This window comes from Gigantopelta aegis, chromosome 1 (assembly GCF_016097555.1).
Source record: "Gigantopelta aegis isolate Gae_Host chromosome 1, Gae_host_genome, whole genome shotgun sequence".
In the NCBI taxonomy this organism is placed as follows: domain Eukaryota; kingdom Metazoa; phylum Mollusca; class Gastropoda; order Neomphalida; family Peltospiridae; genus Gigantopelta; species Gigantopelta aegis.
In genome coordinates, this window is record NC_054699.1 from 2,280,886 (window position 1) to 2,294,064 (window position 13,179).

At 38.3% G+C, this 13,179-nt stretch overlaps 2 protein-coding genes across 11 annotated transcripts in view; one reads left to right on the top strand and one right to left on the bottom strand.

Annotated features, from left to right (window-relative positions):
• Positions 1 to 1,640, bottom strand: part of LOC121369111 (leucine-rich repeat and calponin homology domain-containing protein 2-like) — a 139,321-nt gene extending 137,681 nt beyond the window's left edge. For all 10 annotated transcript variants that reach the window (XM_041493991.1, XM_041494033.1, XM_041494042.1 and 7 more), the window contains exon 1: positions 1,463 to 1,640. In XM_041493991.1, the coding sequence (XP_041349925.1) occupies positions 1,463 to 1,634 (172 nt within the window). In that variant the 5' untranslated portion in view covers positions 1,635 to 1,640. The remainder of the gene's footprint in view (positions 1 to 1,462) is intronic.
• A 1,626-nt stretch (positions 1,641 to 3,266) lies between these two features.
• LOC121368513 (cell wall adhesin EAP1-like) lies at positions 3,267 to 9,031 on the top strand. The gene is made up of 3 exons (XM_041493253.1): positions 3,267 to 3,272; positions 4,310 to 5,462; positions 8,667 to 9,031. The coding sequence occupies exons 1-3, from the start codon at positions 3,267 to 3,269 to the stop codon at positions 9,029 to 9,031; spliced, it is 1,524 nt and encodes a 507-aa protein (XP_041349187.1).
• The last annotated feature ends 4,148 nt before the right edge of the window (positions 9,032 to 13,179 follow it).

Here is a 13,179-nt window from a genome sequence, read left to right on the forward strand (position 1 = left end):
TTTTTTTGTTCATACCTAGATGAACGTAAAAGAAATAACAGACAATACTTATAATTAAATCTGAAACATACTTTCTAATAATAGCACTAAAAGTGCATATTTTATTTTGAATTATGGTTTGGTCCTTAAACAATAACACTCAGTCAGACAAACTACCAATATAAAGTGACATCATCAGTGACGTTTATTTCACATTCATCAAGAAATGAACAAACTCATGTTGCTGCACTTGGACTAATGGGATGACGTTAAATTGTAATGAATGTAACAGAAATTTAATTATATAATTTTAATAATAATATGTTACTTCTTTTTTTTCTATCTCAGCAACTGTAAATACAGACTCCACTTAAAATGACTGCAATATATCGCTCATAAACAGTATTTTTATAACAAATCCCACTAAAATCACTGTTCTATATCATGCAGATTAAGAAATTGTATTCTGGCAATCAAGTCACATCCCCTAATTCTTTTCCTAAAGATGGCCATATCCATAAAATAGAAATTGTGATTTTTTTTAATGATTCTGGTGATGCATTTTTTCCGCCATTTTTAAATACATGACACGTGTAATGATGTGGGAACTTTGGATAGGCATCTTTCAAAAAAAATGTAGTTTAATTTTCATAATAATTGTACTTCTTTCAAGTTTCTAAATATTTATGAAACATTGACCACATATACATATGGATCAATCCATGTCGGTGGGTCCATGGACTATTTCTCGTTCCAGCCAGTACTCCACGATTCGTATTCACATGTATCTCACATATATGGAACAACTGAAATTTTCAAATCTGTACATATAACCTTTTATTCAATTGTCTCATGTATACATATAATTATATATGATTGTCATTTGCTATCAATAAGAGGAAATACTTTAATATTTTTTGGTAATTTTTCAAGGGTCGACATATAATCATGTCAATTATGTTTCCAGGGCTTGAAATCGGAGACTTGATTTATTGTTAATATCAGCTAGTAGCTGAAGATATACAGCTGTAACTACATATGATGCCAATTTCGCAACTTTTAAACATAACAATATTAGTAATAGTAATAATAATAATAATAGTAATAATTGAAGCTTGTAGCCATGTTGTTATCGTACACTACAGCAAAACTCAGAAAATCTTTACTGCTTTTGAAAAATTGAATATTAAGAACAAAGAAAAGCTGGGAATATGTCATAATAAAATAATAACATATAATAACAATCCCAATTAGGGCCTCCACAATCAAAGTTAGCTGTCAAGAAAGTATCCTGTTACATACTGGCCACTCTTACTCATACAGTGTAAGACAAAATAGTCGGTATGTAATGATTGTGTTAAGTTTTCACGTATATCTAAGTTTTGCCACATACGAGTATGTTTACAATGTGGCTGTCCGATCATGGGTTCATTTGACAGTAACGGTGGAAATCACTTTGTACAGAAAACCAAATGTGTCTCACCTGATGCGATCGTATCGATGAGATCATATTTGTTGGAAATTTTAGGGTAATCCTTAAGTTTCCTGCCTGAAAGATTAACTTCTCCAGTGGTTTGTGCATCCTCAAAAACACGTTCCAACGGCCTGCCTATTACAGGGGGGCTTTGATTGCCCGACCCGTAAGTGGCCGCCATTTTACAATTTCGGCATCGCACTCACTGTGCGTTTTGCGCATGTTCAACATTACAAGAAAGGGAGATAAGTTATTGCTAGTCTGACCCTTGAGGTTGGACTATACCAATTCAAATCCCATAGGCGACCATGTTAACGTTTGTGTTTAAAAACACTATATGCAATATATCAACCAAACTGTGACCCATAAATACCAGTACTACAACCCCTACCTCAAAGTATTAACTGCAGAAAATGGTACCTTTCATGGCTCATTTTCGGTATAACCAGATGTTTCTGCAACACCCCTAGTTTCGCACAAAATTTGAGTACTTTTTTTTACAGGTTCCAAGCACAAGGCTACTTGACACGGTGGTACTACATCAAATAAAATTGCATACATTTTTAGCCCAGATGAAACTAATTTTTTTTTACAACCAACACACTCACATTTATAACCAATCACAGGACTTGTGGTGTTAACTTCTCTATCAAAAGTTGTGCACCCCAGCCGGAAATTAATTGGTATAGTGCAACCTTGACTCCAGTAATCCAAGCCGTTGAGTTGCTTTGTACAGCTAAATACCAGTTTAATCAGGGCCGTACCTGGCGGGGTTGCACCTCCCAGAAAAATAGGAAAAGTTATATTTTTGGTTTGAGTTGCCCTCTTTGTCAAAGGACGTAGCTCAGTGGTAAAGCGCTCCCCTGATGCGCTGTCGGTCAAGCCTCTAGGATCGATCCCTGTTGGTGGGTCCATTGGCCTATTTCTCGTTCCAGCCAGTGCTCCACGACTGGTATATCAAAGGCTTTGGAATTGGTTGTCATGTCTGTGAGATGGTGCATATAAAAGATACTTTGCTACTAATAGAAAAAAAATTGTGGATTTCCTCTATGACCATGTCAGAATTATCAAATGTTGTTGATAATTAATAAATCAACGTGCTAGAGTCAAAGACGTACGAGCTCCCGTTTCTGTAGGGAGAGGGAGGTAGGTTAGCTTTTTCCCGATCTGCATTACACCATTTATTCATATTAGCATTACTGCCAAACAGCTATATAGGGTTGCAAACGAATCATTACCGTACGCATTTTTACATGGATTACAGCTAATGTTGAGGGTAGAATGATGGAAATACATGGTAAAAAGGTCTCAGGTTAGCACATTTTGCCAGAATATATGTATTTTTTGCTCGAATATGAGGTTTTGCTCAAGCACTAGGGGAGGATAATCCTCCACACACACACACACCCGTCTTTTACGCTTATGGCTCTAGTGGTGTCATGAAACAAAACAAACTTTAACCTTTGTAGACGAGTCAAATGTAATCATCTATAACATAAAGTTCAAATGGATTTGAATGAATATCTTTGCTTGACTGTAGCTCACAATTCTCCATGTTATTAGAAACTGCTTTCAGAGTTGATTAAAAACATTCTAACTTGTTTTGTAGCAATTATCACTGGCGTAGGAAGCAACAGCGATGGTTTACACACACACACACACGCACGCACACACACACACACACACACGCACAGACACACACGCACATGCACGCACCCACGCGCAGACACACAAACACACACACACACACAGGCACACGCACACACACACACACACACAAACACACACGTGTTATCGGCATCTTCCTATGGCTATGGATGTAGGGTCGTACCTAGCCAAAAATTATTGGAAGTGGGTTTCAGGGTCGAACCCCCTTCCCTCCGCTCCAAACAATTTTTCTGTGGGTTTTTGGGGTTGTTTTTTTACATATTTTCCTAGGAGAACGACCCTATCGTTAAATTCGCGTAAAATCACAACAATGAAAAATATCTTCAGCATTTACAACAAAAGTCTAATAAGCCTGAGTAGGCAAATACTTGTCAATGGTTCATTCTGTGTAGTATTTTTGCGTCTTGTTGAAGCATCTGGAGTTTTAAAATGGTATGTTGATATTACAATTTACAGACCAATCGGCATAGTTCTAGTGCCTGTTTTCGTTTAGTTGGATGACCTATTTTACTTTGTCCTGATTAGGTTGGGTTTTTTTTTAACTTCATCCCCCTTAATTATTTATTTACCTGTTGAGTAATACTAAACATCATAACAGTATAACTTTATATATTATGAATCACTATTTTTCCCTCAGCCTTCTTTATAAACTACAGTGAAACCTCTCAAAATGGACCCTCTATAAATCTGAATTATCTTAAAACCAGACATTTTTCATAGTTCCTTTTTAAATATCAGTACAAAAGAGACCTCTCTAAAGTGGATACCTCATAAAACCATACATTTTACTTGGACCTAGGGTGTCCGGTTTAGGGGGGTTCACTGTACTAGTGTATGAACTAAATTTAGGGTGATAAAACAAATATTCGGAGTCTGCATCTAGCTTGTGGATGGTGAGACTTGTCTTCATCTTATTCAAATTTGTACTTCAGAAGAGCCCTTTTGTTTCATAAGAAATATTTAATGTTAAAGTTTGTTTTGTTTAACAGCAGCACTAGATTTATTAATCATCAGCTATTGGGTGTCAAATATTTGGTAATTTTTATATACAGTCTTTGAGAGGAAACCTGCTAAATTTTTCAATTAGCAGAAGGGATCTTTTATATGCACCATCCCTCAGATAAACCAGTCATGGTGCACTGGCTATAATGAGAAATATCCCAATGGGTCCACTTATAACCCAATCAGTCTACAGCCCGGGGACCCAGACACAGCCCAGAGACCCAGTCACAGCCCAGTAACAGCCTACACCCCAGGGACCCAGTTACAGCCCACAGCCCAGGGACCCAGTCACAGCCCAGATACCTAGTCACAGCCCACAGCTTAGGGACCCAGTCACAGCCCACAGCCTCGGAACCAGTCACAGCTCAGAGACCCAGTTACATCCCACAGCCCAGGGACCCAGTCACAGTCCACAGCCCAGTGACCCAGTCAAAGTCCACAGCCAAGGGACTCAGTCACAGCCCAGAGACCCAGTCACAGCCCAGAGACCTAGCCACAGCCCAAAGCCCAGGGACCCAGTCACAGCCCAGTGACCCAGTTAAAGTCCACATCCCAGTGACCCAGTCAAAGTCCACAGCCCAGGGACCCAGTCACAGCCCACCACCACCCAGGGACCCAGTCAGAGCCCACACCCCAGTCACAGCCAATGGACCCAGTCACAGCCCAGTGACCCAGTCAAAGTCTACATCCCAGGGACCCAGTCACAGCCCAGGAACCCAGTCACAGCCCACAATCTGGGGACCCAGTCACAGCCCAGGAACCCAGTCACAGCCCACAATCTGGGGACCCAGTCACAGCCCAGAGACCCAGTCACAGCCCAGAGACCTAGCCACAGCCCACAGCCCAGGGACCCAGTCACAGCCCACCCAGTCAAAGTCCAGTGACTCAGTTAAATTCCACATCCCAGTGACCCAGTCAAAGTCCACAGCCAAGGGACTCAGTCACAGCCCAGAAACCCAGTCACAGCCCAGAGACCTAGCCACAGCCCAAAGCCCAGTCACAGCCCAGGGATCCAGTCACAGCCCAGGGACCCAGTCACAACCCAGGAACCCAGTGACAGCCCAGGGACCCAGTCAGTCCACAACCCACACTCTGGGGACCCAGTCACAGCCCACAGCCCAGGGACCCAATCATAGCCCAGGGACACAGTCACAGCCCAGGGACCCAATCATAGCCCAGAGATCCCGTCACAGCCCAGGGATCCAGTCACAGCTCAGGGACCCAGTCACAGCCCAGAGACCCAGCCACAGCCCACACTCTGGGGACCCAGTCACAGCCCAAAGACCTTGTCACAGCCCAAGAACCCAGTCACAGCCCACTGCCCAGAGACCCAGTCACAGTCAGTACATTTTTCTCAACAGCTGTAAATACAGCCTCAAACTGAAATGATTCCAGTACATCGTACATAAACAGTGTTTTCATAACAAATTCACCACACTTGCTGGTGCTGGCAAAACCTGTCTCAGAATCCATTTTTGTTGGTGACTCTGTTACATTCTCTATGTAAACAAGTGCAGGTCAAGTAATTGGATTCTGGCAGTCATGTCACATTTGACTAAGGGGAGACAATTCCTTTCATAAAGATGGCCATCTCTATAAAGTAGAAATAATCAGGATTTTAAAAATCGATTTTGCTAATGCTATTTAAAAAAAAAATTAATACATAAATTGATATAGGAATTTTGAATAGGCATCTTTCCAGTAAAGAAAACCTATTTAACATAATAATAATCTTAAAAACAAAAAATCAGCAATTTATTATCAATATGATATATTTTTAAATTGAAAAGGTAATTAGAAAATGTCCATTCTTGTTCAATTTATGCTAGTAATTTTGGGGTGTTTTAGCACAGGCTTGTGTGTGTGATACGTCACCAATGTTGTTAAAATAAGTCAACATATGGTTGGAAACATGATTTATATATTTAAAAAAAAAAAAAAAAATATGTTGCTTATTTTTTGGTGGGGAATATACTTAGGCCTTGACATGAATGTAATGAATGTATCTCTAGATTAGTAGTGTAAGGTATGTGGCATCTTATGACATCCCATTGTACACAAAGATAACCTCTCCAACAAGGTCATATCCTTGCTACACAGATTGTGAATGACCCACCAGCACAATAACACACATACAACCCACACAAGAAAAAGTTAAAGGTCATTTTCTTCACTGACATCACTAGAGCACATTGATTAATTATTCGTTGGCTATTGGATGTCAAACATTTGGTCATTTTAACATTGAGTCCTAGAGAGGAAACCCGCTACATGTTTCTGTTAGTAGCACGGGATCTTTTATATGCACCATCCCACAGACAGGATAGCACATACCACAGCCTTTGATATACCAGTCACGGTGCACTGGCTGGACTGAGAAATAGCCCAGTGGGCACACCGATGGGGATCGATGTTAGACTGTGTATCAAGTGTTTTACCATTGAACTACATTCCCCCCCCACCACACACACACACAAGAAAGTGATGACTAGTTATATTCCAAAATATCCAGTCTTGTAATGCATTGAGTAACAGCTCCAACTCCATGATTTTTTTAAAATATCCCTAACAAAGTAATCTTTTACAGGTATTCTTTCATTCAGGACAGCACATACCATGGCCTTTAAAAAGAAAACATGTAAGTCTGTGTAGAAGAGATATACTTAAAGTCTGAACAACATTGTTAACAACTGCGATAAATTACTCTCCTGCCTTTAATTACCATTACGACACTTTGTCCAAACACAGATCGTGAAAACCCCATTACAATGACACATATTACACTTGCTTGATTACAAGCATGTAATCTGAACGGACTTCGCTGAGATCTCCTAGGATAAAACTCATGCAATATATTGCTGGCTGCCAGTTTGTGTTTTTATGGAACTCTTCAAGAGGGTGGATCGATATGACATAATCTAACAATGTCATGACATGCGCTGAGGTATAATGCAATTGTCATGAAGTCCGATTAATTATGTTACATACTTCGGAGGTTTCCATCCCTATTGAAGAATATTCTATAAAAAAAGCAAAATGGCAGACAGTGAAAACTTGCATGTTTATTTTTTTCACGATTTATGTCTGGACAAAATGTGGAGAAAATCTGACAGCAATTAAAGGTAGGATAATAAATGATCATAGTTATTAGCAATGTGGTTCAGAATTTTAAGTGACGTTAATACACAAGCAGGGTGTATACTACCAAATCAAATCCCATAGACGACAATAGTAACATATGCGGCTAAAACTCCTACCTGCAACGTATCAACCGACATAAACGCCACGGATATAAATACTACCACCCCTTACACTTAAAGTGAATCAGAAAAAAATGGGGGTCAAGCTGCTCGTTTCTGAGATAACGGGTAGCGTCTATGACTACCCTAGTTTCGCACAAAATTCGAGTACTTTTTTTTACAGGTACCCCATACATGTTTCAAGCACAAGGCTACTTGACACATTGGTACTAGATGAAATAAAATTGCACATTTATTTTACCCACATGAAACTATTATTTTTTACAACCAACACACTCACATTTATAACCAATCACAGGACTCGTGGTGTTCACTTCTCTATTAAAAGTTGGGTGCACCTCGAACTTTGACCCAGCTGGAAGTTATTTGGTATAGTACTACCAGCAAGGTCTTTTTGCATATAGGGGTGGGTTCTGGCTTGGTTGAGCACACGCCTAAGGTACTTGGGTCAAAAGATTGAACACCCTTTGTGGACCCATTCTCCAACTGGTTTTAATTGTTTTCCCCCATCCCAACTGGTGCCCCATGACTGCTGTATGAAAGGTCATGGTATGTACTGTCCTGTTTATGGAAAAGTGCATATAAAAGATCCCTTGCTGCTGATGACAAAATGTAGCTGGTTTCCTCTAAGACTACATGTCAAACTTACCAAATGTTTGACCTCTAATATATTGATGAATAATTAATTAATGTGCTCTTTTGGTGTTGTTAAACAAAACAAACTTTAACTCGATTGCATATAAGCAAATCTTTTCAATGACTATCCCTGCAACAGACTCAAAAGAACTAGCTTTCATAAACAGAGCAAATCACTCCTGAGGCAACATGAGGGACGACTCCCAGATAAAATCCATCAAGTTAGTACTGTCAGCTGCATTGCACCATGGGAACCACAATTGGACAATGTAAAGATCTGCACAGTGGTCCAACACCTCACCTCTGGAGAGGAACACAGTGAACCATACAAATGAGCCCTGACACTGGCCATGATTGATGAACAGTACCCAGAGACATCATGGACACAGGTATATACGGATGGATCTGCAACAAATGCAGTGGAAAATGAAGGGGCTGGAACATACATCATGGACCCTAGTGGCTACAGAGGAGGCACATTTTCCTACAGGGCAACACTGCACAAACTATGCTGCAGAGATTGAAGCTCTCATTCATGCTGCCCACATCATCAGCACCAGAGAGGAGAACTGCTCACATGTCCTGACTGATGCTCTCTCTCTCTGCTCTCCAGACTCTTGAAAACAACAAGCCTGACATACTTTCAGAAGCCCTACATCCTATCAGCAGTATTAACCAAGTCGTGTTACAATGGATCCCTGCTCACTGTGGCATACCAGGAAATGAAAATGCAGACAGACTGGCAAAACTGGGTGCAGCTAAAGAACAGGAAGATAACTGGGTGACATACAAAGAGATGAAATTCCATATTAAATCTCTCTATAGACCTCCCAAACAAACCAATGATTATTACCTGCTGTCCCATCAGGAACAGGTCATCATTTTCCGACTAAGGACTGGACACAACAGGCTGAACCAGCATATGCACAAGAGGTTCCAGCTGGTACCTTCTTCCATGTGCTCCTGTGGAGAGCAGAACAGACGACCGAACATGTCATCCAAGACTGCATAAACCTACAGCAGCTGAGGGAGACTACCTGGACAACTACAACAACTCTCCAGAAGAAGCTGTACGGCACAAGAAGTGATCTACAGAGAACAGTATCATTCATAATCACTGCTGGCTTCAACGTGTAGTCAACAAGCAAACAAAAAGAAGCAAATCTTTTCTATATGGAGGAAATGAAATAAAAAGCTTGATATATATATATATATTTTTAATTGGTTTTTATTAGTATGAGATTACAAGTAAAGAGTTAGTCCGAAGCACTGATGAAGAAATAAAACCAGTTAGGATCTACAGTACATGTACAAACATTTTATTTACACTGTAAACGTTTTACTTTTTAAAACAATCTGAATAATGGTTTCAGTCATTCTATTCACTCTATCCGATCACACGCAGCACGCCTTCTATATCACTGTACACTCTACACAATCATCGTGTTCACAGACAGGGGCGGATACAAGAGTTTTCTAGAGCGGAAGAGTAATACTTACAAAACAAAAACAGCACCTACAGTAATAAAAAATAAACTAAATTAGCTAATTATCCACATAACCAAGTTAATAAAAAAACAAACATATAAAGCACTCATGTAATAAGTAGTGTAATCATGTGATTAATGAATGACATAATTTTTTAGAAAGCGATGTCAGAACATGAAGTGATTCCAGTCTTAGCTCTGTGCATGTGAAATATTGTAATCGCTTACCAAAATGATGTCATTCATTTCGTCGCCTTCTTCAAGTTACTTTGAAACATTTCAACATTGTTCTTGTTATTCATAAAAAAAATTACTATTAATATGGATAATAAAGAAATTATCACACGTGCGAGTCGTACTGAGTTTGTGAAACCCATGTCAGGATTCATGTATTACAATCGCTCGTACTCGGGCAGTACAAGAATCCTAACACTTGTTTAATAAAATCAGTATGACACACAAGCTTGTCTAAGGTTGACGACAGTCACTTTTCAAACCCTTGTTTTAGCTTTGTAAACAGCATTCTTAAAATGGAAACATCATGTACCCAGTGTATGGTTATTGTAAGGAGATTCAAAGTGACATTGGAATACTGATGTCATTCAGATTCAAAATTAGCTATATTATTACAATGCTTTGCCACATTAAAATAAAAACTGGTCTACTAACCTTGACCCCTGTTAAATTTCTATAAAAATCTTAAGTTTCAAAAGATGAAAGAAATAAAAAGTACCTTTTATCAAATATATCACATAAAAAAAATTCAGAACAAGCTGTTGTAGCGCACGCCTGTCGTGGGCACAAGAGCCGGCCTTGGCAATGCACCCAGGGGAAGCTGAACAAAAGAATATCGGCCTCCCCCACCCAAACCCCCCAATACTTGCTGCTGGTAATAACTTGGTACTTGGTGATGCCTTGACCAGAAGCTGTCAGGCCCTTTATAAGGGCCCTATGGGCAACCTAGGGAGACACCACAGCATCGTAAAGGTCTAAAATTAACGAGCTACTCTCGATTCACTAATACCAAAACCTATATTAGCTCGGCCATTTACCTTTCGACCGACCATTCAAAATTGCGCCAAATTCCTTCAATCAAAATTGCACACCCTTTTCTCTTTGGCATTTAACTGCTCCATTCAAATTCCATAGCACCACCACCACCCCCACCCGCCTGCTACCGATTTGATCGGGCTGCTGGTGCTCCCTTGCACCTGCCAGTGCAGGCGGTCCCTCCTCTCCTCTCCCCTCCCCCCACCTTTCCTCGGAGGAGCCGGCTGGCTCTTGTGCCCACGACAGGCGTGCGCTACAACAGCTTGTTCTGAAAGTGCACGTAAAATCCTATGACATAAGGTAGTGAATTAAATATTGATGACAATAAATAGTACCGTTATGCACTAACACATTTCTCTAATAAATTATAAGTATATAACTTCACACGCATATAAAACAAATATATATAATATACCTACAAAATAAAAGTGATGGCTGCTGGAGCCTAGAGGTATAAAACATGTGCAAGCTGCTAGTGAATTAAATATGTTAGATATCCTGAAAACCAAACAAATTTGAAGAAAATCACACAACCGATAAATCAGACTTAGGCAGGGCTTCTAGATTATGGTAGCCCCACTCCCATGGCTAGCGATATTCAATGTTGAGCTAGTACATAACTACTATTGCCATGCCCGATGGCTAGTGAAAAAAAAAGAAAAAAAAAGTCAATTGTTGCAGTCATCTATTTTTTATATATAAATATCCTGATTCCACCCTACCCCCCATTGTTTGTGTTTTTAAGCTATATCTCCTTCTTTAGGTGACATATCTGATTATTACTATTATTTATTAAAATTGTATTAACTTAAAAGTAAAGTAGAGCTAGTAAATTTTTAATCGTGGCTAGTAAAATTTTTAAATGACTGATCCCATGGCTAGTGGATTTGAAAAACATTCTAGAAGCCCTGTCAAAATTTATCTCCTTTTAAAGTTCTTGATTCAGTCAAATTTATGAAGCCTGTTTTTCTTAAATGCATGTGTTTAAGCATTGTAAACGTATGTAGTTACACGTGTGTAAGACATAAATAGGCTTTGTAAATTCGGTCCAATTGTGTCTTAGTGGTAACCAAATAAAGAACAAAATAATCATTTATCATAGTTCATACGTTTTTCTGTGAACTACATTCCATGTCTTTCCATAACATTTTTTTTTAAAGAATTTTCAAAGATTTGTCAGTGATTATCAATGTATTTACAGTATTTTGATTTCTTGTATTATTTTTATTAGAAAAACTAAAAAACTAAATAATCAATAAATATTAATTTTCCATGAAAAATTACACAAATCTGTAATTTCATGGACTGTCCAGAATTTCGAATACCTGCATGAACTGTGCATGAATCGTGCATGTGCAGGCCTGTAACAATATAATTTCACATCACATGGACATTAACACGTACAATGCAGTCAAAACTAAATGTCATATAAAACTAGAGATGGATAGTTTTGTAAACATGTAACATAAACGACACAATATATCACTCTAAGCTATCATAACAAGTCATTTTAACTATTAACATGCATTATTACTGTATATATACACGTACTGGCTATAAATAGTTGAATAAATACAGTTACTTGTAAATGCACAAGCCAACAATTGTTTCAAACATTATCACATACACACAGGAAATGTAGGTTTTTTGCTTACAATCCTAACAACACACAGAATAAACTGAAATAATTTGTCCCTATTACGTATTAGAATTAAGAGTATTAGAAATGATCAGCTCTACTATTATTATATTAATAACAAAATGATTTAAAATGAATATAAAATAAAATAAATATATACACAAATTCCTTTAATTAAAAGAGTAGCTTATGTGATGCAGGGATTTCTTCTTTCATAATTACACAAATTCCATGTTACACAGCAGTGATTACAGGCAAGGGTTTCAGGAACAGTACAAGTCCTTCTCATGTCATCATGATTTCTTAAATAGCTGTCAGCAAAAATCATAAAACTACTGTAATTTTAAAACATTTATAACATATAAGCTAAAATGTCTTTCAGTGAACTGAATTTGATTAAAAGTGGCTAAAGTCAAAATATTATTGTGACCATATATATAATTTGTATGAAATGATATATATATATATATACATATATATAAATTATGGGATAATCGACCATATTCATTACAAGCGTCTTTTGGTGCATTCACATTACACAGGTGGGTTTTTTTTTAACTTATTAAATATTGCCAACATTAATCAATTCTAGCAAATAGTTTTATTTAAACAACATGCATTATGAGTGTACTGTACTGAGAAAGCAACACACGTCCTCTTTCGGGAACTTCTTTTTTTGTGCATCTTCTAAGTTCAAGGGAAATAACTCTGTAAAACATTAGTAAATCACCATGAAAGTAAAACATGATCTGTAACAGTACATGATAAAAGTTATACACAAAATTTCAGCTCAATATATACTCTTAAAAAAAAGTAGAGGAATTTAAAATGAAAATGTCATTACCAATGATTGGAACAGAGATCAGCTTTCAAAAATGACTGCCTAGAAAACAACAGTCATGGCTACACAACCTAACACCCAAACACAGCCGAAAATGTGCACATGCAACATGCAGTAGCCACGTACACATGGGTAGGGAGTCA